Raw genomic sequence first — 25327 nt, forward strand, 5'->3', positions numbered from 1 at the left:
GGGGCACAGCCCCCCCCCTCACCCTACTGGAACCCCCCAGTGTGAAGAGGCCCCAGGGCATCAGGTGGAGCTGTCTGTGCCATTGAACAGGAGCAGGCCTGTGGGGTCTGAGAGCTTCCGCAGGGAGGAGCCCAAGGGGCGGGCGCGGCCTGGGCCCTGAGCTCCCCCTTCACCACCCTGAGAGAGAAGCCAGCAATGCCTCCCTCCCAGCCTCTGGCTCCTCAGACAAAGAGTCCCTGTGTCCCTGGAGAGGAGGGGGTGGGGGCCCATGTGGCCTGAGGGGCAGATGGGGGTTCCCAGGGTAGGGGCAGCAGAGGGAATCTCCCCAGGCTGCTCCTCCTCCCTCCCTGGAGACATCTGAGGCTGAGCCTCTCATAAGGTTTCTGCGCTGCCTTGCCCTGCCTTGCGGGGAGGTTTCTGCTGTATCTGCTGTATCTTCTGACATTCCTGTGTGCATCGGAAAGGACCCCACTGAGGCCACCCTCTCTGCCACCTCCTTTCCCTCTCTCCCTCCAATCAGAGACTCTGCCCAGAATAGAGACCACAAGAGGATACTCCTGCTAATTCCCCCGGCTTCCTGAAACTCCCTCCACCCTGAATAATGTACAATCATAATAAAAAGCCCCCAGGTATGAGTGCAGCAGTGAGGAGAAGAAATTTTTACAGATAACAGAAAGGGGGTGTGTTGGGGTTAAGGAATCCTCCCAGTGCCTGGCCTGGGTCAGCTCAGAATCAGGGCCTCCTGGGGACCCTTCACCCTGCGGGCGGTCCGTCCTGAGGCTGATGAGGGAGATGGGAGGCAGGAGGCAGGTGCTGCCAGCAGAGGTCCTGCGTCCAGGGAAGGATCAACATGGCCGACCTTCCCCGGACTGTACTGATCTCAGGCTGCTCATCCGGAATCGGCCTGGAGCTCGCAGTGCAGCTGGCTCGTGACTCTAGGCAGCGCTACCAGGGTAAGGGACCCAGGGCAGGGCGGAGAGGGCAGGGGTGGGCATGGCCTCCAGTACCCTCAGCCCCCTTGGAACTATTTCCACCAGCCCTTCCCTTCCGGCCGCATTTGTGGGCTTGGGGAGGACCCAGGACCCGTGGAGGCCCCCTTCGCACCTCTCCTTGGGAGTCAACCCCTCATCCAATGAACATTTCTTGAGCACCTACTGGATGCCAGGCACTGTTCTAGGTGCTGGAAATACAGCTGTGAACGAAACAGACCCTGATTTGTTGTGTAGTGGGGGAGGGGAGGGAGGACAGACAACAAGCATGTTTTAAATTTTTATAATATGTCTACTGCTAATGAGTGCTAAGAAGCAAAATTAAGCCCTACCGGTTTGGCTCAGTGGATAGAGCACCGGCCTGCGGACTGAAGGGTCCCAGGTTCGATTCCGGCCAAGGGCATGTACCTTGGTTGCGGGCACATCCCCACTGGGGGTGTGTGCAGGAGGCAGCTGGTCGATATTTCTCTCTTATCGATGTTTCTAACTCTCTATCCCTCTCCCTCTCTGTAAAAAAAAACAAAAATTAAAAAAAAACAACAATGAAATATATTTTTTTTAAAAAAAGAAGCAAAATTAAGCAAAGGGAACATGGTGGGTGGGTGACAGTTTTAAGAGGGCTGATCAGGGGGGTTTCGCTCAGGCAGTCCCTAGGGCTCCCCTTCCCCAGCCCTCCCCAGATTACTGCTCCAAGATAAGCCTCTTAAGTGAATCTGACCTTGAGGTCTCAAGGGGTCCTAGAGGACTTGGCCTCCTGCAATTCTGGAGTCAACTGCCCCAGTCTGCACCCCACCCATGGAGACCTCTGGCCCAGAGCAGGCCGGAGTCAAAGTGGACAGAGGGCTGTTACTTAAGAGGAGACTGCAGGGGGTGAGGGCATTGTCCCAGTTGGCAGCACTGCTTCTCCCAGCCCTCTCTCCACCCTCTGTCTTAGACACAAGCACAGCTCAGAACGCGGCCGTCTGAGTGCCAGTGCGCAGGACAGCCGCTGTGCAGCATGTGTCCCCGGCAGGCAGAGTGTATGAAGCTGCTGAAGGATACGTTTATTGAGTGCTGACAATGTGCCAGGCTAAGGGCTTTGCATCTAGTTAGATATTTAATCCGAACAGCACCCCTATGAGGTGCTCACTGTCATTTGACCCATCTTAGAAATAAGGAAAGCCCTGGCCAGGTAGCTCCGCTGGTTAGAGCGTCGTCCGGATACGCCAAGTTTTGGGGTTCAATCCCTGGTCCAGGCACATACAAGAGTCAACCAATGGATGCATGGATTCTTAGAGCAATGGATCTATCTCTCTCCCTAAAATCAATTTTTTAAAAGAAAATAAATGAGCCCTAACTGGTTTGGCTCAGTGGCTAGAGCGTCGGCCTGCGGACTGAAAGGTTGCAGGTTCGATTCCGGTCAAGGGCATGTACCTTGGTTGCAGGCACATTCCCAGTAGGAGGTGTACAGGAGGCAGTTGATCAATGTTTCTCTCTCATCGATGTTTCTAACTCTCTATCCCTCTACCTTCTCTGCAAAAAATCAATAAAATATCTTTCTTTAAAAAAAATAGATGAGGAAACTGAGGCACAGGCTGCCAAAGGTTCTTGCCAAAGGTCACCCAGCTGCAAAGTGGCAGAACCTGGATTGAACCCAGGCAGCCTAGCCCCTGGGACCATCCTTGTCACTGTACTGCATGCAGATGCATGTGGCCCCACTCACCTATGCAGCACCGTGAGTCCCACAGTCCCACAGGCAACATGCAAATGCCCCCTAGGGAGCATGCCCGTGCGATTGTGGGTGCACGCATGGGGGGCGTGCTCACATACAAGCATGTGAGCTCAGCACTCTGATAAAACCAGGTTCAAATCTCAGTTTTAACGCTAGCTAGGGGTGGGACAGAGAGGAAATGTCACCTTCTTGAGCCTTAGTGTGTTAATCTGTACGATGGGGATAACTTTACCTACCTGTTCTGGTTACCATTGCTAAATAATAAATCAACACTTACGGTGTAGCCCTAGCCGGTTTGGCTCAGTAAGTAGAGCGTTGGCCTGTGGACGGAAGGGTCCTGGATTCGATTCCAGTCAAGGGCACGTACCTTAGTTGCAGGCCCCTCCCCAGCCCGGGCCCTGGCTGGGGCTCATGCAGGAGGCAACCAATCAGTGTGTTTCTCTCACATCGATGTTTCTCTCTATCTTTCCCCCTCTCTTCAACTCTCCCTAAAAATCAATGGAAAAATATCCTCGGGTGAGGATTAAAAAAAAAACTTATAGTATAAAAAACTATCATCATTTATCTCACAGCTTACAAAGGCCATGAACTCAGAAGGACTCAGCTGGGTGGTTCTGATTCAGGGCCAAAGGCTACAGCTAGAACGGAGGAGGCTGGAGCATGTCAGGGTTCGGACAAGCATCTCCCTCTCAGGAATCTCAGTGGCTTGAGTTTCCTCCCCACCTGGTGACCTCAGGACCGCGGGGCTGCCACAGGGTGGCTGAAGGCAGCCAGAGTGAGTGTGCCAGCAAACAAGGCAGAGACTGCAGCACCTTTTCTGGCCTCAACTCAGAAGCCACGCAACATCACTAGCCCCATAGTCTATTGGTTCACAGCTAGTCACAGAGTCAAGGAGAGGGAAAGGGAGTTCATGCTTGATGGGGGAGCAGCAGGTTCTAGACAAGCACATGCAATGAAAGATGTCATGGCCATCTTTGGAAAAACGTTAGTGATCTGATCATAGGGTTCCTGTGCGGATTTGAGATGGTACTTATAACAGTGTTTAGCACAGTGTCTGGCACAGAGTAGGTATTCAATAAGTTGGAACTCATGCTGATGATGTAAATGTGTATATCATAGCTGCACGTGCACATAGCACATATGTTGACCCTAGCTGTCTATGCATTTCTCCTCAAAGCAATCTGTTTTATAGTTATTTTATTGTCTGGCCTACTAGGCTGTGAATTCCATGAAGGCACAGACTTTATCTTATTTTATGCAAGAGTGTCAGCACCTAGAATAGGACATGGTATGTAGTAGATGCTCAATAAACATGTTGGATGGACGGATGGGTGGATGGACGGACAGACGGACGGACGGACAGATGGATGGATGGATGGATGGATGGATGGATGGATGGATGGATGGATAAGCATGTAAAGATATGTACACAAGTGTGATTCTGTGGATGTGTGGTGAATGTAGGTGTGCAAATCTGTGGGTCTCCATCCCTCTGTGACTGCTCAGGCAAGACCACAGAAACGGACAAGTCCATCCTTAGGGGAAAGGAGCCAGTACCTGCCCCAACTGTTTTCTGTCCCCAGTGGTGGCCACCATGAGAGATCTGGGAAAGAAGGGGACACTGGAGGCAGCTGCCGGGGAGGTTCTGGGTCAGACCCTCACCGTGGCCCAGCTGGACGTGTGCAGTGATGAGTCAGTGGCCCAATGTCTCAGCTGCATCCAGGGAGGAGAAGTGGACGTGCTGGGTGAGACTGAAAAATCCCTGAGGTCACTCGCCCCCTCCCTGGCCTAAGCATAGATCCTCATCACAGCAAGGGCCCTCAGTGTCTGGTCACCAGCTCTCTTGCTTCATCAGTATCCTCTCGCCCTGAACAGAAGGGGTAGACCAGTTGGCCAAAAGCCCAAGTCTTAATGGGAATACTGGAAATAAAATGAAATCTCAGGTCAGAGAGATTTTACTTAAGAAAACTTCTCACACATGGAGAACATCATATGTGGTTTGATGAATCATTTGGGGAAGGGAGCATGATGAAGAAGCAGCTCATGATTCCATAACCACGTCTAAGGAGGGTGGGTATGGCTGTTTTGAGGTAATTGGGGTCAGAGTTCAATTGCTCATGCATTAAAAGTGGAGGTTGTTCCCGGCAGCCCTTCCCCCCTCCCAGGGTTCAGGGTCCCCTACAACAAACGTTGAATTATATGTGAAGATCATCAAGGCTCCACATTTGTCCACCCCCAAGATACCCTGGACTGACCTGGGTTTGGAGTGGGCAGATGAGGTGACTCAGGGAGTGTCCCCTGAGGAGTGACACTGGAAGGGTTGGGGGACTGCAGAGTAACCCTCAGCGTCTCCCCCTCAGTGAATAATGCTGGCGTGGGCCTGGTGGGGCCCCTGGAGGGGCTCAGTCTAGCTACCATGCAGAAAGTCTTTGACACCAACTTTTTCGGAGCTGTCCGTCTGGTCAGAGCTGTGCTTCCTGGCATGAAGAGGAGGCGGCAGGGACACATCGTGGTGGTCAGCAGTGTCATGGGGCTGCAGGGTAAGCTCTGGGGCCCTCCCCGGGGAAGTCCCCAGTGTCTGACCTTCCTTAGCTGGAAGGATGGCAAATAGGTTTTAGCTCATGTTCTAAATGAGCCCATGTTGAGAAGGATCCTGAAGCTCAGAAGGAACAATTCTGGGAAAGATGAACTATGTCTGCCCTGGTGCAGGTCTAGGCAGTGGTGGTATAGATGCTGCCAATGGCCATCAACATCCCAGCACCATCCCCACTTCCGAACACCTCCAAAAATCTCTCCCAGCCACCGCCCAATAACACACACACACACACGCACACACACACACACACACACACACACACCCCAGAACTCCTCCTGAGATTCCTCCTTGATAAACACTCACCACCAGGCCACAGAGAGGCCTAAGTCTGGGATTCTGAAGTTCCTCAGAAGAGAGAGCAGTGATTGACAGTGACGTCTGCCATGGGCCTGCAATGGAAGCCACCTACTTGCCACCCATGCTCTTGGGTTTCTCCTCCTCGAACCCCTCTAGACTCCCTTCCTCCCCGGGGCGGTTCCTCGGATCTGCCCCTCTCCCCAGCTGTCCCCTAGAGAACCCGCCCTATTCCTTATCCCGCCACAGAGAAGCTGCATTTACTTCGCTCATCCCTTTGGCCCCTCATCCAGCCCCATTTACTGCTCAACAGGACTGAGAAGGGGCCAGCTGATCAGGACTTGTCCTCAGGGCCCTGGGATCCCAGACCCAAGTGGCCCCCAGGGTTTAGAGGAGGATGGAGGGAAGTCAGAGCATTTCCTGGGCTGAGGGCTGAGGGCTGAGGGCTGAGGGAGCACGGCTGGGAAGCAGTGGCACCTGGGATGCCAGGACAGCCTCCCCCTGGCCCCATGTGCTCCCATCACACAATACCATACGCCTGTGAGTTTGGCCCCCCTGATAGCTCCTCATTCCAACCCTCAAACCCTCTTCGTCTGTCTCCCAAAGACCCCTTCCCTCTGGACCCACAAAACCCATCACCCAGACCCCAAAGGGTGGCCTTCCTCCAACCCTCTCAGGTGTCGTGTTCAACGACGTCTACGCAGCCTCAAAGTTTGCCCTGGAAGGGTTCTTCGAGAGTCTGGCCATCCAGCTGCTCCAGTTCAACATCTTGTGAGGCGGGCCCTTGGGCAATGAGGGGAAACAGAGAGGGGGGGGTGGTTAGGGGAGGCGGCAGGGGCAGACAAGGAAAAGGGGGTATCGAGGAGATGGGGGCCGGAGGGATGAAGTAATGAGGGGGAATGAGGGGTGAGAAGGGAAGAGGGACAGTCATGAGCCAGATGGGGTGAGAGTGTGTTGGGGCACCAGACCCTCCCCCGCCCTGCCCCCAGCATCTCCCTGGTGGAACCCGGCCCCGTGGGCACGGCCTTTGAGGAGAAGCTGCTGGAGCAGGTTTCCACCGCCCAGTTCCCAGGCGCCGACCCCGACACCCTGCGCTACTTCCGGGACCTCTACCTCCCAGCCTCCCGGGAGCTCTTTCGCTGTTTGGGGCAGAGCCCCCAGGATGTGGCCCAGGTGAGCAGGGGACCCCAAGACGCGGATTAGGTACGTAGGGGGCCCTCCCTACAGAACTGCCGTCCGGCCCCAGCTCAGGGAGCCACCCCACAGGTCATCGTCAAGGTCATCGGCTCGGCCAGACCCCCCCTGCGCCGACAGACCAACGCCCGCTACTGCGCCCTGACCGCGCTCAAGGCCGCGGACCCCTCCGGCCGCCTGTACGTGCGATCGGCCCACCGCCTGCTCTTCCGCTGGCCGCGCCTCCTGGGCCGGGCGCTCCGCTGCCTGGCCTGCGGCTGCTGCCCCACCCGGGTGTGGCCTGGGTGAGCCTCGCCCACCCCTGCCCACTCCTGAACAGCCAGACCTCCCCAGTGCACATCCAGGTCAGAGGCCACACAGGCCATTCACTCATTCATTCATTCACTCACTCACTCATTCATTCAGCAAATTCAGCCTCCAGGCACAGACCCTCGTGGTCAGGGCTGGGGCAGAGAGAAGGGACCCAGGACCCTGGGCTGAGGAATCCAGAGCCAGGAGCTGGTGCTGCGTCTGGGAAGGCCAGGGAGGGCTTCCTGGAGGAAGGGGCATTGTCCATGGACATTGAAGGGTGAGACAGACTGTCTCTCAGCATTTCATTATCTTGGGCCTGGGAATACAGGGATGATCCAAACACCTCCATCACCCGCCCTCCCGGCCCCTGCAATACACACATGCATAGAGCTGGGTTCACCAGGGGGTCTCCAGACTTTTCTGGTTACACACACTCCATCAACAAAACGTGTTTGTGCACACACCAGCAATGTACATAAGCTTTTCACAAAATATAGATTTGTAACCACTAACAATCTCTATATTAAATATTTAATACAGCTCAATTTCTTATGTCTAAATAAAACATTAAAAAGCAATAGATAGGGTCTGCTTCACACCCATTAGAATGCCTAATATCAACAACAAAAAACGGAACAGAAAATAATAAGCGTTGTCAAGGATGTAGAGAAATTGGACCCTCGTGCATTGTTGGTGAGAATGTAAAATAGTGCCGCCCCTATGGAAAACAGTGTGGCAGTTCCCTGAACGATGAAAAAATTATTATATAACCCAGCAAGTTCATATCTGGGTGTGTATTTGCACACCCACGTTCATAGCAGCATGACTCAGACCAGCAACTCAAATGTCCATCAGTGGATGAATGGATGAACAAGTGTGGCCGATCCATACAGGGAAATGTTACTCAAACTTAAAAAGAAGTGGACACGTGTCTGCCATGGATGAAACTCGAGGACATTATCTAAGTGAAATATGCCTTCACAGATAGACAAATACTGTAGGATTCCAATTATATGAGGTCCCTACGGTAGGCAAATTCATAGAGACAGAAAGTAGAATGGTGGGTGCCAGGGGCTGGAGGGAGGGGGGTGAGTCATTGTTTAATGGGGAAAGAACTTCAATTTTGCAAGATGAAGGGTTCAGGAGATGGATAGTGATGACAGTTACACGACAATGTGACTGTACTTAGCACTAATGAACTGTACACTTAAAAACATTAAGATGGGCCCTGGCTGGTGTTCTCAGTGGTTAGAGTGTCAGCCTGCACAGGCAGGGTCTTGGTTCAATTCCCAGTCAAGGGCACTTCCCCATCCGGGCGTGCGTAGGAGGCAACCAGTGGATGCATCTCTCCCATATCAATGTTTCTCCGCCCCACCCCTCTTCCGCCTCACCTCCCTTCTACTCTCTCCGAAGAGCAATGAGAAAAACATCCTCAGGTGAGAATTAACAAAACAAAACAAAAATGCTAAGATGCTAAATGTTGTGTTATGTATCTTTTTACCACAATTAAAATGATTTGAAAAGTGATAGGGGTCCCACCTGAGTCCCCAACAAACGATCCCACGTTTCTTGGCCCTCCTCCGGTGAATCTGGAAGCGAACGGACTCTGGGGGACTCTGGGCAGGCGACTCCCTGGCCTCACCTTCTGTGAAGCAGGTTAGCAGCGATGGCGTGGAAACAACAGGACAGGCCCCTGCACGGCTCCGCTTCGCTTGGGGTTTTTGCTGTGGTTCAGGCTCAGCCACCACCTCGGCACGCCCATCTCCGGGCAGCATTATTCTCATTCGTGTTTGCTCTGCAGCCTCCTCAGACGGAGGCACGCAGAACCTCCCCAGGCCGTAAATGGAGAAGCGGAGGTTGTCAGGGGCGGAGGAGAGGGATAGGAGTCAAGCCCAGGGCCGTCCCACTCCGTTTCCGCTGGTCTTCAGGGGTCTGTAGGGACCTGGACGAAGGGAAATTGAGTCTGGGGCCCTAGGAAGAGACGCTGAGAGATGGGAAGGGGGGGGAGGTAACTTAGTATGTTTTATCAAATTAAGTTCTCTTCCTCTTCCTTATTGGATTTTTGAAACGATGTTGTAATACCTTTAAAAGAACATATGAAAATAGATAGTGGGGATGGTTGCACAAGCGTGGATATACCCAAATCCACTGATTCTGCACTTCAAAATGGCAAGCTTTATGGTACGTGAATTACATCTCAATTTGGAAATTGATTTTTTAAAGGCCATATAAAGCGCACAGATGCAGGAGGCCTTTGGATCGCCCCAGGAGGCTCGCCCCCCCCCTCCCCCCAGTACCTCAACCACTCCCCACCGCCTTTGCCTCCCGGTTGGTTGTGTTGGCTTCTGCCAATGGGAGGCCCGGGTAGAAGGTCAGAGGGTGGGAGGAGACAGACCAGCGCTGTCCATCGGGCCTCGGTGGAGCCATAGAATCTCTCCATCTAAGGCTCAGCTCCAGCTCCTGAGAACCACCCCTCCCCTGGCCCCTTTAAGCTAAAGATGAAGATGGGACCCACAGCTGCCAGCAGAGGGCACTGCGCCAGCCGCCACAGGACTCCCTGCCCTGCCCTGCCCTGCCCTTTCCTTCATAATCGCCCCTCAGGACTCCCCATGGACCCACTTGAGTGTGCTCTCCCTTCCATCCAGGACCTGGCCGAGGTCACACATGTGCCTCAGACAGCAGAGGAGCAAAAGGCGCACTCGCTAGACCACCAAGAGAACATTATCGATATTCGCGGCCTGCCTTCCCTCAAAGGTGTCCAACCGTCCTGAATTTTATGTCCAACATTTCCTTGCTTCCTAAAATCTCCTTTAACTAAATCATCTTAGGAGACAAATTTCTCTCTTTGTCAAGAAGGAAAAGCCACCCTAACTGGTTTGGCTCAGTGGATAGAGCATTGGCCTGCGGACTGAGGAGTCCTGGGTTCGATTCCGGTCAAGGGCATGTACCTTGGTTGCGGGCACATCCCCAGTAGCGGGTGTGCAAGAGGCAGCTCGTCGATGTTTCTCTCTCATCGATGTTTCTAACTCTCTATCCCTCTCCCTTCCTCTCTGTAAAAAATCAATAAAAAAATTTTTTTTAAAGGAAAAGCCATCATAGTCACCATAAGTGAAGCCGAACTGGATATTCATTTGTGGGTGAGGCATACAGTAACCCAAATCCCCCACTCATAGGCTTGCTGTGTGAAAAAACACCAGCCCTTCCCTCCCAGCTTCTCTTGCAGCTAGAGGGTGAGCGTGTAAGCCCCATTCCACTCAGCAGATGCATATGACTTAGAATCGAGAGGCGGCCACACAGAGGAGGCAGGATCAGCGAGGACACGCGGCAGAGGAGACAGGAGCCATGTATTGCCAGGCTTGACAGCAAAAGCTGGAGCTGCCGGCTGGTTCCAGGGGCTATGGTTTAAGCCAGGGGTGGGCAAATTTTTTGACTCGAGGGCCACAATGGGTTCTTAAACTGGACCGGAGGGCCGGAACAAAAGCATGGATGGAGTGTTTGTGTGAACTAATATAAATTCAAAGTAAACATCATTACATAAAAGGGTACGGTCTTTGTTTTTTTTTAGTTTTATTCATTTCAAACGGGCTGGATCCGGCCCGCAGGCCGTAGTTTGCCCACGGCTGGTTTAAGCTGTGGCCTCAGCTGCTGCCCTGCACCCCCACTTTGTTCCTTTGCTTTTTTCCTTTTTTTTATCCTCACCCAATGATATGTTTTATTTATTTTAGAGAGAGAGGAAGGGAGAGAGAGAAACATCGATGTGAGAGAGAAACATCCATCGATTGCCTAAGTATGTGCTGTGACCGGGAATTGAACGTGCAACCTTTTGCTGTCCAGGATGACGCGCCAACCAACTGAGCCAGCCAGCCAGCCAGGGTCACTTGTTCCTCTTTATCTTCCAAGGCTGGCGATTGCATGAGCCCCCAGCATCCAGCCAATAAATTCCTTTGCAGCTTAAATCACCCTGAGTCAGTTTCGGATGCATTTAAGGAAGAAGCGTCACCGATCCAGATGGCAGCTATAAAAATAAATGTGGGGGGTGGGGGAGACAACTGTTATTAACTAGCTGGACGCTTTTGCTATTTTATTGTTTACCTCGGAGTCAACAGAGATTGGCAGTTCAAAGAGTGTTCAAGACACACCAACCTTTGCCTCTTTATTTCAACACTCATACCTGATCCCCCTGTCTTCCCCATCGTAACAAAAACAAGTTCGTTCCTCCAGTGGCTCCGGCTAAAAATCTTGGAGTCATCTCTAGTTCCTCTCTGTCACACCTCACAGCCAGTATATCAGGAGATCTTGTTCACGTGACCCGCACAATACATTCAGAACCAACCACGTCGAACACCTTCGTGGCCTCCACACTAGTCCAGCCACTGTCATTTCTCCCTTGGAGTATTGCACCAGCCCTCTTCCCCTCCCGCCTTCTGCATTTGCCCCTACAATCCACTCTCCACATAGCAGCCCAGGGGAGCCTTAAAAAGATCTTTTGAATAAGTAAAATGTTCACAATGGTGGGGTTGTGTGTTTTTTTTTGGGGGGGGGGAGGGTTTACATAATTAAAGGATTTTTTTTTTAAGAAACAATTCTGCCCTGGCCTATGTAGCTCAGAGGTTAGAGCATTGGCCTGAACACCAAAGGATCTGCAACCAATTGATGTTTCTCCCTCTCTCTCTCTCTCTCTCTTCTCTCTCCCCCTCCCCCCCTTCCACTCTCTCTAAAAACCAATGGAAAATATACCCATGGCCCTCCTGGTGTGGCTCAGTGGTTGAGCATTGACCTATAAACCAGGAGGTCATGGTTCAATTCCCAGTCAGGTCACATGCCTGGGTTGTGGATTTGATTCCCCAGTAGGGGGCGTTCAGGAGACAGCCGATCAATGATTCTCGCTCATCACTGATGTTTCTATCTCTCTCTCTCCCTCTCCCTTCCTCTCTGAAACCAATAAAAATATATATATATAAAAATATATATATATATCCATGAACAATAATTTATGCAATCAGTCCTGTACTGATGAATTTTGGATTTCAAGTCATAGTAACAAAGGACATACCCAAAATGATTCTACCAAAACAGAAAAATAATGTCACCCCTCTTTTCAAAACTCTTCGATGGTTTCCCCTCTTACTTAGATTCGAATCACCAACCGTCAGGTAGGTCTCCTACAGGATCTCATCCCTGAATACCTGTCTCAACTCATCTCCCACTCTCTCCCCTTCACCCACTTCATTCCAGGAACGCCGACCTTCTTGCTGCTCCTTGAACATGCTGTGCACACTCCCGCCTCAGGGCCTTTGCGCTGGCTGTTCCTTCTGCCGGGAATGCTTTCCTCTTATGGCCACATGGTTTCCTGCTCTACCTCCTTAAGGTGCTCAAAGTCACCAACTCAGAGAGGTCCCCCCTGACCCCCACAGGTAGTACCCTGTCACTCCATCCCCTCAAACCGCGTCCTTCCTCATCACTGACATACATGCTACAGCTATAGTCACAGTTTGTTTCTTGCCCATCTGTACCCACTAGAATGTCAACTTCACAGAGAGGAGATTGTTGTCTGTGTGCTCGGCCGTATCCCCAGGATCCAGTACATGATAGATACCCAAATATCTGATGAATGAATGAATGAATGAATGAATGAATGAATGGGTAAGTTAACAGGTTAACATGAGACTCTCTAGCCCTGGGCCATGGGTGGGACTGGAAGTGACTAAGCTGGGCACCTCCTGGCTGCACAGTCCAAGCCGAGCGCTCTTGACACCTCCTACCTGAGCCACCAAGAGCACTTTCCTCGTCTGTAAAATAGAGGCGTTGCCGGAGAGAAAGTGCCAGACCTTAGTAGCTGTTTCAGAAATGTCAGCCCTTCGTCGTGGTGTTCCTATGGCTATTATTCCTGGCCTCCTGGGCCCAGCCCGGCCTTTCCCGGGAATCCCGGCCTTTCCCGGGAAGCCCCGGCTGGAAGCCCTGGAGGAGGCGGCGCAGGGGAAACAGACCGCACATCCCTGCAAGGCCGTTCCTCCCGCGCCGGCCTCTTCGCTGCAAACCGGGGCTTCCAGGGAGAGGACGGCCGGCGGAATCTGAGCGGCAGCAGCAGCTGCTCCGGGCGGGCGGCCCGCTTCCCCGCCTCCACCGCCCGCATTCCTGCGGGAGGGGCCGGTGCCTCCTCGGCGCCGGGCCGGAGGCTAGCTGGCGCCCTCTCGTGGCCAAGCGAGAGGCTGAACTTGACCATGACCGGCTGGAGGGGGCAGGTGGAGCCCACAGCTGCTCTCCCCACCTCTTACTTACCCTCCTCCTGCTCCCCCGTAAGCCCGGGTTCAGGAGCTCAGCTCCACCGCTTAACTGCTGCATGACCCTGGAAAGTCACTCAACCTCCCGGTGCCTCAGTTTCCAAGCTGCAAAATTGGGGGCAGGACACTTCACCCTCCAGTGCATGGGTTTTTTCATCAGCAAAATGGGGCCGTGGGTTAAGTTGCTGAAAGGATTAAAAGAGACAGTCCTGCCCTGACAGGTTTGGCTCAGCGGATAGAGCTTCGGCCTGCGGACTGAAGGGTCCCAGGTTCGATTCCAGTCAAGGGCATGTACCTTGGGTGCTGGCACATCCCTAGTAGGGAGTGTGCAGGAGGCAGCTGATCAATGTTTCTCTCTCATCAGTGTTTCTAACTCTCTGTCCCTCTCCCTTCCTCTCTGTAAGAAATCAATAAAATATTTAAAGAGAGACAGAGAGAGAGAGAGAGAGAGAGAGAGAGAGAGAGAGAGAGAGAAACAGTCCTGGGCCTGCCAGTGTGGTCAGAGGTTAAGCGTTGACCTATGAACCATGAGGCCAGCATTCGATTCCCGGTCAGGGCACATGCCCCTGTTGCGGTCTCTGATCAATGGTTCTCTCTCATCGTTGATGCTTCTATCTCACTCTTTTTCTCCTTTCCTCTCTGAAATCAACAAAACATATTTTTTTAAAAAGAGAGAGACAGTCCTGGTGGGCGTGTCTACAGTAACCATCCACTCCAAAAGGGCAAGAGTTTTGTCATGTTCACTGCTGTGTCCCCAACGCCTACAACAAGGCCAGGTACACAATAGGTGCCCCATGCACAGTAATTGAACAAAGGCTTGTCATTCTTCTTTGGGGGAATCTGGGGTGGGGTGGGGTAAGAGGGAACAGTTGTATGAGCTGAGAGTGTCTGCTACCACTCGCTCGCCCAATACCTGCTTTTGTCTCCATCCATTTGTTCATTGGATGGCAAGGTCATATCCCAACAGGCACCTCCCCCCACCCTGTTTGCTTTCAGTGTTTGCTGTCTCCTCTGCTGTTCATCGGCTGAGAGCTCTTTACACCTCCTACCTGAGCCAGCAAGGGCACTTTTTCCCTTCCTGGAACCACCCCCAAGTCAAACAGAAGCTCAAGGGAGCCACAGGCCTGAGCATGCTTCAAAAAAGGCTCAGATGTGCCACCTGGCAAGGATTCCCACTCGGAAGACAGAGCCACTTGAACTGCCTGAAGAAGCCCCGCCAGGAGAGAAAGTGGGAGGGACTGAGGCTAGGGCCTCTGCGCCACTTGCCTTTGGACAACACCCTGTCCTGGACCTGGGAGGCCCTGGGACAGGGGGGCTGGGGGGGGGGGGGTATGGACACCTGGTGCGGGACAAAGATGGGAAGGAGAGGGCTCATCCCAGCCAGAGGAGAGCTGGCCAGAACCGGTGGAGATTCCCTGAGAGCCTGGTCCACCCCAAATGAACACCAAAGTTCTAGAACCTCCTAAGTTAGATGTCACCTGCTCACCAACCCAGGCCTTATTTGATTCTGCTGATTCCTTGCTTCCTAAGAGATTGTTTACCACGGATGTAAGTGCCTTGCCCGTCCTCTTAGCTCATCCGTGTGCCACAGCGCACGTGGCTCACCTCCTGGGGCCTCGGTTTCCTCATCTTCGCAATGGGTGCTAATTCTTACTTCAGCACGGCTGTGAGACTTATGTGAATGTACACAGAGCATGTAAAACAGCGTCTGGCACATAGTAAGTGCTCAATAAACGCCCAAGGAATCAATAGCTAGATGCTACCTGCCCCCCTTGTTTCGGACACACGTGGGGTTCCGGTGCTCTGCAAGGACAGCCTGGCAAGTCAGCACGCGGTGAATCTAACGCACAGAGGCGGGGGGTTAAGAAGAAGGCACGCCTGCAGCCCAGGAGAGATGCTGTCTGTTGTGGTCACTGCTGTGTCCCCAGCATGCTAAGCAGGGCTGGGCTCCTGGTAGATACTGAATGAATCTTTGTTGGATAAATGTATATCATCGTTGTTTGGGGAGATCTGGGGCCCTCCAAGAGGGAAGACCCCCCCCCCTCCCAAAGCTAGCAGCCCTGAGTTCCCAGAAGAGGGAAAAACCAGACAACCTTGTCTGCAACCCCGCCTGCTTCTGAGAGGCAGACACCACAAAGCGGCCCTTCATCTCTAATGGGCTCTTTAAACAGCCAGAGAGAATTATTTCCGAACAGAGGAAGCTTTCTTCCAGAGATGCTTCAAGCATGATGTGTTTCTGTCCCCGGTTTAATATGTATAATTCGCCTTTGGAAAAGGAGCCCAGAAGAGCTTGGCATGATTTAGGGACAAAGGACAATGGTCACAGTTTACCGAGCATAACTGTCTCCTGCAAAGAAGGGGAAAGATGCTGGGTGCGGAAAGATCCAGAGCAAAAGGTGTGGCTCCGTAGAGGGAGGGCGGTCCAATGCTCCAGGAGGTCAGTCACTGGTTCGATTCCGGGTCGGGCACATGCCCCAGTAGGGGCACGCAGGAGGCAGCAGATGGATGGTTTCTCTCATTGAGGTTTCTCTGTCTCTCTCTCCCTTCCTCTCTCTCTGAAATCAATAAAAATATCTATTTTTTTCAATTAGCCCGGTCGTGGTGGCTCAGTGGTTGAGTGTCAATCTATGAACCAGGAGGTCAGGGTTTGATTCCCTGTCAGGGCACATGCCCAGGTTTCGGGCTCAATCCCCAGTGGGAGGCATACAGGAAGCAGTTCATCAATGATTCTCTCTCATCATTGATGTTTCTATGCCTCTCTCCCTCTCCCTTCCTCTCTGAATTCAATAAAAATATAGATTTAGCCCTAGCTGGTTTGGCTCAGTGGATAGAGCATCAGCCTGAGAACTGAAAGGTTCTGGATTCAACTCCGGTCAAGGGCACATGCCCGGGTTACAAGCTGGTGGCCAATGATTCTCTCTCATCATTGATGTTTCTATCTCCCTCTCCCTCTCCCTTCCTCTCAGAAATATAGATAGATAGACAGATAATTTTTTTTTTAATTTAAAGAGCAAAAGGATCTGAGCCGTGCATTTCTCAGAAGGTTCCATTATGATGGACCCTGGAGCTACACGGCTAAATGCCTTATGGCTGCTCCAACCTGTGATTGGGAAATGGATATGTTACTGTCCCTGGCCCCCCAGGGGAGGCTTGGCTGAGAAGGAGGAGCAGCCGCTCTGCTCCCATTGAGTCTCTGGGGATCCCCTCCCATGTCCGTTAGATATTAACTCAGCCAGGACAGGCCAAGGCAAACAGGCCAGAGCCGGGCGGACAAGAGGACAGGCATCTGTGGCCGGCAGCCCACATCACCGTCCCACTGCCATGGACGTGCCCTGGTCCCTGGGGTTGATTCTGCTCCTCTTGGGGATCCCCCTCACCCATGCTGAGCCACTGTGAGTCTGGGAAGCTGAGGGGAACCTGCCTACACTCTGTGGTCTTCATGACTCCCCGCAGGGGACCCCGTCGGTCTCTGCCGTTGCCTCCCCCACTGGAGGCCCCTGGGCCCTGTGTTTGTCTGTCGGCAGGTATATCCTGGTGACCCCCCGAGTCCTGCGGGTCGGCAACCCTGAGAACATCCACGTGCAGGCCCACTCGGACTCCGGGCAGCCCCTTACCGGGACCCTGGAGGTGAACCTCACTGTGTGGGACTTCCCCCGGAAGAAGGCGGAGGTGGCCAGAAGCCAGCTCACTCTCTCACCAGAAAACCACTTCATGAGCCAGGCAGCCCTGATGGTAAGAGACGGGCCAGCATGGGAGGCCACAAAGGGCGGCTCCAGGCCGGCAGCAAGGGCGGAGAGTGGCAGGCTCTAGGGGGGACTTCCACTAGATGCGCGAGGGAATAGACGCAGGGCATGGATCTACTTAGTGCTCCCCTTATGTTCTGTCCATTTAGAAATCCAAGATCCCTTCATCTGGGCTCCCAGAAGGGCCATGGTTATTAGCCTATAATACAGGTCATATGTGATTCCTCTGTGCTAATTATAAAGGCGCCCTCTGCTGGTGACTTGGAAAACTGACCACGGCCTGGATTGTATCTCCGCTTGGAGGCAATGTCCTTGTGCAGGAGCAACCTGCACAGCCACACGACCTTGCTCCCAAAGGCAGAGCTGGAGGGCCCCCATTCAGTTGGCTCTCCCAAGATCTGGCCCAGGGCTTTGCTCCCAGGGATGGAGACCCCAGCAGGGCCTGAGGAGTGTGGGCATCTCTCCCCAGGTTCCCGAGAGCCTGGTATACCCCCCACAACCAGGGCAGCAGCATGTCATCATCCGGGCAACATGGGCACCCACCTCCACCTCCTCGTTCATGGAGAAGGTTGTGCTGGTGGCTCCCCATGCTGGCTACATCTTCATCCAGACGGACAAGACCATCTACACCCCTGAGCACATGGGTACAGCCTCTGCGCACTTGGCCTGGAGCAGACATTGCCTCTCCCCCCAGCCTCCCCCAATGCCCAACGTATCCCACCTGCCTAGGTCCCCCCACTGCCCAAGACTATAATGACTACAGCCCTCTCCAAACTCTACCCAACACTCAGCGTCTTCCCTCCTCCTCCAGTTCAGTACCGGGTGCTCACTGTGAACCACAAGATGGATCCTGTGACCAGGACATTCACTCTGGACATCAAGGTGGCCTCTCCTGTTGGCAGGGTGGGTCCCAGGCACGGGGGTTATATCGTGTGCTGAGGGCCTGGGGGATGAACCACCCACCCGCTGTCCCCGCAGAACCCGGAAGGGATCACTGTGATCAGCCAGGATCTGCTGGCCAGCAGAGGTATCTTCGCGAGCTCCTTCCACCTCCCAGAGCTCATCAGGTGCCCTACTGGGAGCCCTAGGGCCGGGGGGGCAGGTGGGGGGCCTCCTCAGTCTCCATTTCTCCTAACTTTCTGTGCCTCAGTTTTGGGACCTGGACCATCGAAGCCAGTTACCAAAGTGCAGGCAAGCTGAAGTTCAAAGCAGCCTTTGACGTGAAGGAGTATGGTGAGCAGCGTGGGACGGGGAGGGCGAGGTGGGACAAGCCAGCAGCAGGGCTGGAGGTGCAGAGGCGGTCTTGTGGCACACCTACTGTGTGCCAGGGCCTGGACTGGGCGCCGGTGAACAGGGATGCACGTTCCAGTCCTCGGGGGTGGCCGGAGTCACCAGGGAAGGAGCAGGACAGGGAGGGGTTAGGGCGAGGACGGTAAGCGGCTGAGGGTGTTCACTGCCTTTCCTCCTCCCAGTGCTCCCTTCTTTTGAGGTCCGGCTGATCCCAAAGAAGAGCTTCTTCTACCTCCGTGATGACTCTCTGTGTGTGGAGATCCAGGCCTGGTGAGTCCCCTCACTCTTAGTCTGGCCTGAGGACCAAGGACACCAAGAAACTAAAGGGACCCTAACGGGTTTGGCTCAGTGGATAGAGCGTCGGCCTGCGGACTGAAAGGTCCCAGGTTCGATTCTGGTCAAGGGCATGTACCTTGGCTGCGGGCACATCCCCAGTGGGAAGTGTGCAGGAGGCAGCTGATGGATGTTTCTCTCTCATCGATGTTTCTAACTCTCTATCCTTCTCCCTTCCTCTCTGTAAAAAATCAATAAAATATATATATTTTTAAAAAGAAACTGAGGGGTAGTAAGAATTGGGTCACTTGGGGCATCATGAAGGCACTTTCTGACACCCATCAGATATTCTGGGTCACCCTCATCGTCCCACAAGGTTGTACAGACCACGTCTGCCACCTGTGAGGTTGTACAGACCATCCCTTCAGGTTTCTGGGGTTGTACAGGCCACCCTGTCTACCTAATGGAGCGCCCCACATCTCATGGTGTGGACCACCTCGGAGGGTCCACAAGGTTGCACAGGCACCTGGTGAGGTTACCCGGATCACCTCTGCAGAACTATGAGACTACAAATGCCATATCCGCTGCCTGTGGGGTTTACTGACCATCTCCACAGCTCTATGAGGTTGTATAGGCCGTGTTGTCCACCTAAGCTTGTAAGGGCCATGCCTGCCACTTCTTAACGTCATACAGACCACGCCTGAAGCTTTATCATGTTGCGCAGGCCACCTCTGCCACCCCACAAGTTGTCCAGACTCCTATGTGGCTCCAAATCGTAGTACAAGATACCTCTACCATCTCGTGAGTTTTCACAAGCCACATCTACAACTCAACAAGGTTTTATGTAACATATTTGTCACCTCCCAGGATTTTGTGGGTCAGCAATGAAACCTTAGCTTCCAGGGGGCCGCCTCTGCCCCTCCCCAAGTTTCACGGCCATCGTTGCAGCAACAGGAGGTTGTGCGGTGCTTCAGAGCCAGTGGAGCGTCTCTTTATCCCCCAGGTATATATTCAACAAGCCAGTGGACGGACATGCCCTGGCCATCTTCGGGGTGAAGCTGGGTTCCCGCCGGATCGCCATTCAAAGTTCTCTACAGAGGGTGGAGGTAACCAATTCGGACCCCTCCCCAGCCTCCTTTCCCCCCAACCCTCCTTCACTTCCCTGCGAAACCACCTCCTCTCCTCTCTCCTGCCCTGAGAGCAGATCTCTAGAGGCGAGGGTCACGTCTCCCTCCAGAAGGACACGTTGATGGCTGCATTCCAAGGCCCAGAAGAGGACTTCATAGGGGCCTCGATCTATGTCAACGTCACCGTGTTCTCCTCAGGTGCTGCCCTCACCCAGGCCTACGGCTGAGTTCAGGACACTGTGTTCCTTCTCAGCCCAGACATTCCACCCACGTGACCTCAGGTGGCCTCCTGCCTGCGTTTCCTCGTCAGAGAAATGGGGAAATGTCAGAAGGGCTGGCAGGAGTTGAACTTGTGTTGCTGTCTTTCCCTGTCATCATCTCCAACATGTGCCTCCCATACCTGCTGCCCTGCCACTCCCCCAAGAAATTAAATTTCCTCCACAGACCTCATGGTCCCCTCTCTCTACAGGGGGTGAGATGGTGCAGGCCGAGACCTCAGCGGTGAAGATTGCCCGGAGCCCATACAACATCAAGTTCACCAGGACACCCCAGTATTTCAAGCCGGGGATGCCCTTCCATTTTAGGGTCAGAGTCTGAGTTCACTCCACCTAAGGACTCAGGGGCCCCTCCCTCAAACAGCCACACCCCAGAAATAAAAATCCACAGTGGACTCACCTGCCCCCAGTCTTTCTTAGAGTTGAGTCCATCATGCCCCCAGATTAATCTCAAGGTTTCCTCAAGTCTTAACCCATGCCTTCCCAAAGCACAAAGAGAGCTCCATAATTTCTCTATGGGAGCTTAGGAGTCACAGTCAGGCTGGAACATGGTGCTTAAGGGTTTATCTTGAGGCTACATTTGCACGGCAAGCACGCTGTTTTCTCATACATTCATTTGGGGTGACCTTGAGATGTCTGATGGGCATTACTTTAGTCCCAGTCCTGCTCCGTTCCCCCCACCCAAGCCCTCCATGTCTCCTCCAACTGCTCCTCCCCCAATTCCACCCTACCCTCACCCCACAGGCACACCAACACCCAGGGCTACCACCTATGGATGTGTGCAGCAATGCTCTAAGGGTGCCATTCACAAAGACTCTAGTGTGAATGGTATCCCTGGTGTTTGCTCAGTGCACAACTCGCACAGCTGTCCAAGGCAGTCCTATCCAGGTGGCCTTCACAGCTCCCACCTCTCACAGCAGGCTGCCCCCAGGCCTGTCCTTTATCTCACACCACACTCCTCCTCAGGTCTTCGTCTCAAATCCTGACGGGTCCCCAGCCTCCGGAGTTCTCGTTCGCTACCAAGACCGCAAAATGTACACCTCACCCAGTGGGGTGGCCACTCTGACCATCAACACAGATGCACAGCTGAAGCAGCTCCCTATCCAGGTACCAATCCGATGGGGCAGAAATGGTGGGGTTTTGTAAATGGAAAGGATTGAGAGTTAGTCGTCCATCAATATCCCCAGGTGGTAACTGATGAGCATCTCCGGCCAGAGGATCAAGCATCAGCCAGGATGACTGCTTGGCCTTACTCAACTCAGGATGGGTCAGGGAACTTCCTGCACATAGAGGCGAAGACGTCTGACACCGAAGTTGGCAGCAGCCTCCAGCTGAGCCTCCACACAAAGCATCTGAACCCCGCAGCCAAGGATCAGATCACTCACTTCACCATCCTGGTGAGGGACTAGGACCAGGGCTTGAGCCAAGGAATTCTTTCCCTGGAACAGTCTTGGGTAGCTGAGTTGGAGGAACTATGAATATGGTGTGAAGGTGGGACCTATCTGGGGTAAGCTCAGGCCAAGGAACAAAGCATAGGGACTGAGGGCCTCTCTTGTAGGCTGGCCCTACCCTTCTTATCTTGGCTTCCCCTGTTTTTAAGGTCCTGAGTAAGGGTCAGATTGTGTCTACCAAACATCAATTAAAAAGTCACGGGAGTGTCTTCACATCAGCCATCATTGATGTGACTTCAGAGATGCTGCCCTCCTTCCGCATCCTGGCCTTTTATTTACTGCCCAGAGGAACAGGCCAGGACCCTGAACTTGTAGCCGATTCCATATGGATTGATGTGAAAGACAGATGCATGGGGACGGTGAGCCAAACTCCTTAAAGTTGTACATCACCATCATAAAGCTCGGGAGAGGGTCTGTCCAAGTTCAAGGGCTCCCAGCCTAGGGGCAAGTGAGTGTAAGAGGAAGGGATGTGGCTTTAAAAGCTCAACCTAGGGCGTGGAGATGATGCAAGTAAATGTGTGGAGCTGGAATTGGTCTGGTGGAGTTCCCTAATGCTCCATCAGAGTTGTAGGCAACATGAACCTGAAAGTGAACTTGGGCCCCTGGCCAGTATGGCTCAGTTGGTTGGGCATTGTCCCATGCACCAGGAGGTTGTTGGTTCGATTCCTGGTCAAGGGCACAAGCCCAGGTTACAGGCTCAATTCCCAGTAGGGGGCATGCAGGAGGCAGCCAATCAATGTTGTGCTCTCACATCAATGTTTCCTCTCTCTCTCTCTCCCTCTCCCTCTCCCTCTCTCTTTGAAAATCAATAAACTAAAAAAAAAAAAAAAAGTGGGCTTGGGGAAGCCCCTTGGCAGTCTATAAGCCCTTTTTTATGACATATCTCTTTTTCCTGGCTCAGCTTAAGGTTGGCTTAAATCATGAAGACTCCTTCAGTTCTTTGGAGCCCAACAGCAAGGTGGACATAAAGGTGACAGGTGATGCAGAGGCCACAGTGGGGCTTGTGGCTGTGGACAAGGCTGTTTACATCTTGAACAGCAAACACAAGCTCACACAGAAGAAGGTGAGCACATGTGCATTTGGGGTCAAAAGGTTGCCTGGACATTCTAGCTGGAGTTTCATCTTCTTCAGCTGTAAAACGCAACATCAACAGTTGCAAGGACGCAAGTAGCTAGGGCACAGCATAGAGATTGGCAGGTGGTAAGAACTCAATCAATGGCAGATAGTGTGAGAATTACTACTTGAGCCAGCAATTGCAGTGCATTATTGCTCCTTCCCTGGAGGGTCATACAGGCTCCAAGTCCAGTTTCCTCTCTGGCCCCCCAGGTCTGGGATGTGGTGGAGGAACACGACATTGGCTGCACCGTCGGCAGTGGGAAAGACGGGCTTGCTGTGTTCAAGGATGCTGGGTTGGACCTGAAGATGAGCACAGGGATGGACACCTTGGCAAGCTCAGGTACAGGCAGGGGGTGGGAGGTGGGCAGGAGGGCGGCAGGGATGGAGGCAATGCTGTCTAGTGGTTAAGAACATGGGGTTTGGCATTGAACAGATGGGCTAAAATTCAGGATCTTGGCACTTACCATGGGCCAGTCACATTTCTTCTCTGAGTCTGAGTTTCTCTGTCCATAAAGTGGGGATAATACCTGGGTATAGGTATAGGCCCCTGATCAATGATTCTCTCTCATCATTGATGTTTCTCTCTTCCGCCCTTCCTCTCTGAGATCCACAGAAATATGTTTCAAAAAAAGAAAGGAAATATCTTAGAAGTCTTCCAAAAAGGCTACCACTTGGCTGGGCCTTTCGGATAATGACACACTCCCTCCCCTTCTATAAGACACACTCACCGTCCTCGCCCTAACCCCTCCCTGTCCTGCTCCTTCCCTGGTGACTCTGGCCACCCCTGAGGACTGGAACGTGCATCCCTGTTCACCGGCGCCCAGTCCAGGCCCTGGCACACAGTAGGTGTGCCACAAGACCACCTCTGCATCTCCAGCCCTGCTTCTGGCTTGTCCCACCTCGCCCTCCCCGTCCCACGCTGCTCACCATACTCCCACACCTCTAGAGATCTGCTATACCTAAAACCAAGGTATAGGTTTGTCCATACGAATCAGAGATAAAATAATAGCAGCTCAAATAAGATAGAAGTTTATTTCTCACTCAGTCACCATCCAGAGGTCATTCTGGGACTCAGGCTGCTTCTAGCTTATTGTTCTGCCATTTTCCAAGATAGCACCTCATCAGAACCTCATTCCAGGCAGGAGGATGAAGGGAAGAGGGAACGAGAGGACACTATTCTCACATTCATTGGCCAGAACTCAGTCACAGCCCCACCTAGGCCCAAGGGACGTGTACTGGGAAATGTACTCTTCATTCTGAGTGATATATATAAAGATGGAGGTTTAGTTGCTACAGATGAGAGGAGGAGGATGGATACTGGGGACAACTAGCAGTGTGTTCTTTCAGCTATAAATAGTCATATCGTGAGTTTCTGTCTACTGCAATCGATATGCACGATTCCACTGATAGAACTCTACGATTCCAATGACTGTACTCACTTCACATAGCTGGCGAAAGTAATCCTCAGTGCCCAGCTGGTGTTGCCCAGTGGCTGAGCGTTGACCTATGAACCAGGCGGTCACAGTTGGGTCCCCCATCAGGGCACATGCCAGATTGCAGGCTCGGTCCCCTGTAGGGGGAGTGCAGGAGGCCTGTCGATGATTCTCTCTTATCATTGATGGTTTCTATCTCTCTCTCCCTCTCTCTTCCTCTCTGAAATCAATTTAAAAAAATAATAATAATAATGCCCAGAGAGGTTGTGACTTGTTGAAGACTGCATAGCTTTTCTGTGGTGAATCTTAAGTATGAGGTACCCATGGAATAAAATGAGGTGATGAGCATCACCCACGGGGCATGCAATACACTTCATCAAGGGTGTTGGTAATGATCTTGACAGTTGTCCTCATGCTTCCCTCTGGCCTCCAGACTGGCACTGCCCCCAGAGCCACCCTCCCAGCCGCCGCCGCCGCTCCCTGAAGAGCCTGGAGACCAAGAGGAACGCAGGTCAGAGCTAAAGCTGGATGTCCCCCTCTTGGCTCCCTGACCTACTGGATTCATCAGGGCTTAAAAAAACAGCAAACTGAACCCATTCTAGGTACTTCACGCAGTCAGGGAGGGATTTAATCCTAGGAATTTGGTGCTTTCAACATTACCTGACTGGGCTATAGGAATGGAAAGTTGAAGGCTGGCTGCTCACTGGGACTCAGGATCACCCCCTGCAGTTCTTGCAATGCATGAAATCTCTGGAAACTTCTGACAATATTTCTCACGAGCTAGTGGAACATGGAATTTTTCCCATTAAAAACCCACACAGACGGAGGCCCACTCCTTAGCTACGCTGCTGCAGGGGAAACGCTCCCCGTTTCTCTTTCACAAGAGCATCTCGGGGGCAGAATCTAATTCCATCCCGAACTCCAGCAGCAAGAGAGTCTGGGAAACCTAGCTTTCAGAGGTCAGATGGAGAAGGGAATGTAGACAAACGGAGAAATCGGTGCTGAGTGCCAATGGAGAACGTTTAGCTCTGGGCCCGGCGTTCAAGGACGGTGGGAGGCACCGCTGGCTGGTGTCAGAAGCATGTGTTCTATGAGCATTAGGTTTTCCAGTCTCTTTGAGCAATGCTCGGAGTTGGTGGAACTAAATGCAAGGAAAATAAGTAAAGTGCAATAAAAATCAAGGTAAAACCCCAATATAATTTCCATATCAAAAAGCATGCTAACCTTCTGGAGAGAGTTGGTAATGTGAGCTGCTGTTTTATT

At 52.8% G+C, this 25327-nt stretch overlaps 2 protein-coding genes across 3 annotated transcripts in view; both read left to right on the forward strand.

Annotated features, from left to right (window-relative positions):
- Positions 1-850: 850 nt before the first annotated feature.
- On the forward strand, positions 851-16655 carry RDH8 (retinol dehydrogenase 8; the record flags this gene model as incomplete). Its single annotated transcript, XM_036314057.1, has 7 exons — positions 851-953; positions 4284-4445; positions 5061-5240; positions 6268-6361; positions 6580-6763; positions 6857-7062; positions 16598-16655. Coding segments are annotated over exons 1-7 (987 nt in total), but the record flags the coding sequence as incomplete, so codon positions are not given.
- LOC118659102 (complement C3-like) overlaps positions 16616-25327 on the forward strand; it is a 29929-nt gene continuing 21217 nt past the window's right edge. Inside the window, exons 1-16 of one of the 2 annotated variants that reach the window (XM_036315158.1) lie at positions 16616-16748; positions 16881-17088; positions 17569-17743; positions 17911-17981; positions 18078-18166; positions 18250-18332; positions 18572-18659; positions 19666-19768; positions 19867-19987; positions 20259-20374; positions 21031-21171; positions 21252-21461; positions 21665-21874; positions 22417-22578; positions 22842-22971; positions 24498-24575. In XM_036315158.1, coding sequence (XP_036171051.1) covers positions 16678-16748; positions 16881-17088; positions 17569-17743; positions 17911-17981; positions 18078-18166; positions 18250-18332; positions 18572-18659; positions 19666-19768; positions 19867-19987; positions 20259-20374; positions 21031-21171; positions 21252-21461; positions 21665-21874; positions 22417-22578; positions 22842-22971; positions 24498-24575 — 2056 coding nt within the window. In that variant the 5' untranslated portion in view covers positions 16616-16677. The remainder of the gene's footprint in view (positions 16749-16880; positions 17089-17568; positions 17744-17910; positions 17982-18077; positions 18167-18249; positions 18333-18571; positions 18660-19665; positions 19769-19866; positions 19988-20258; positions 20375-21030; positions 21172-21251; positions 21462-21664; positions 21875-22416; positions 22579-22841; positions 22972-24497; positions 24576-25327) is intronic. The other variant, XM_036315159.1, reaches the window with a different exon arrangement.

The sequence above is a fragment of the Myotis myotis genome, unplaced genomic scaffold (assembly GCF_014108235.1).
Source record: "Myotis myotis isolate mMyoMyo1 unplaced genomic scaffold, mMyoMyo1.p scaffold_m19_p_6, whole genome shotgun sequence".
In the NCBI taxonomy this organism is placed as follows: Eukaryota; Metazoa; Chordata; class Mammalia; order Chiroptera; family Vespertilionidae; genus Myotis; species Myotis myotis.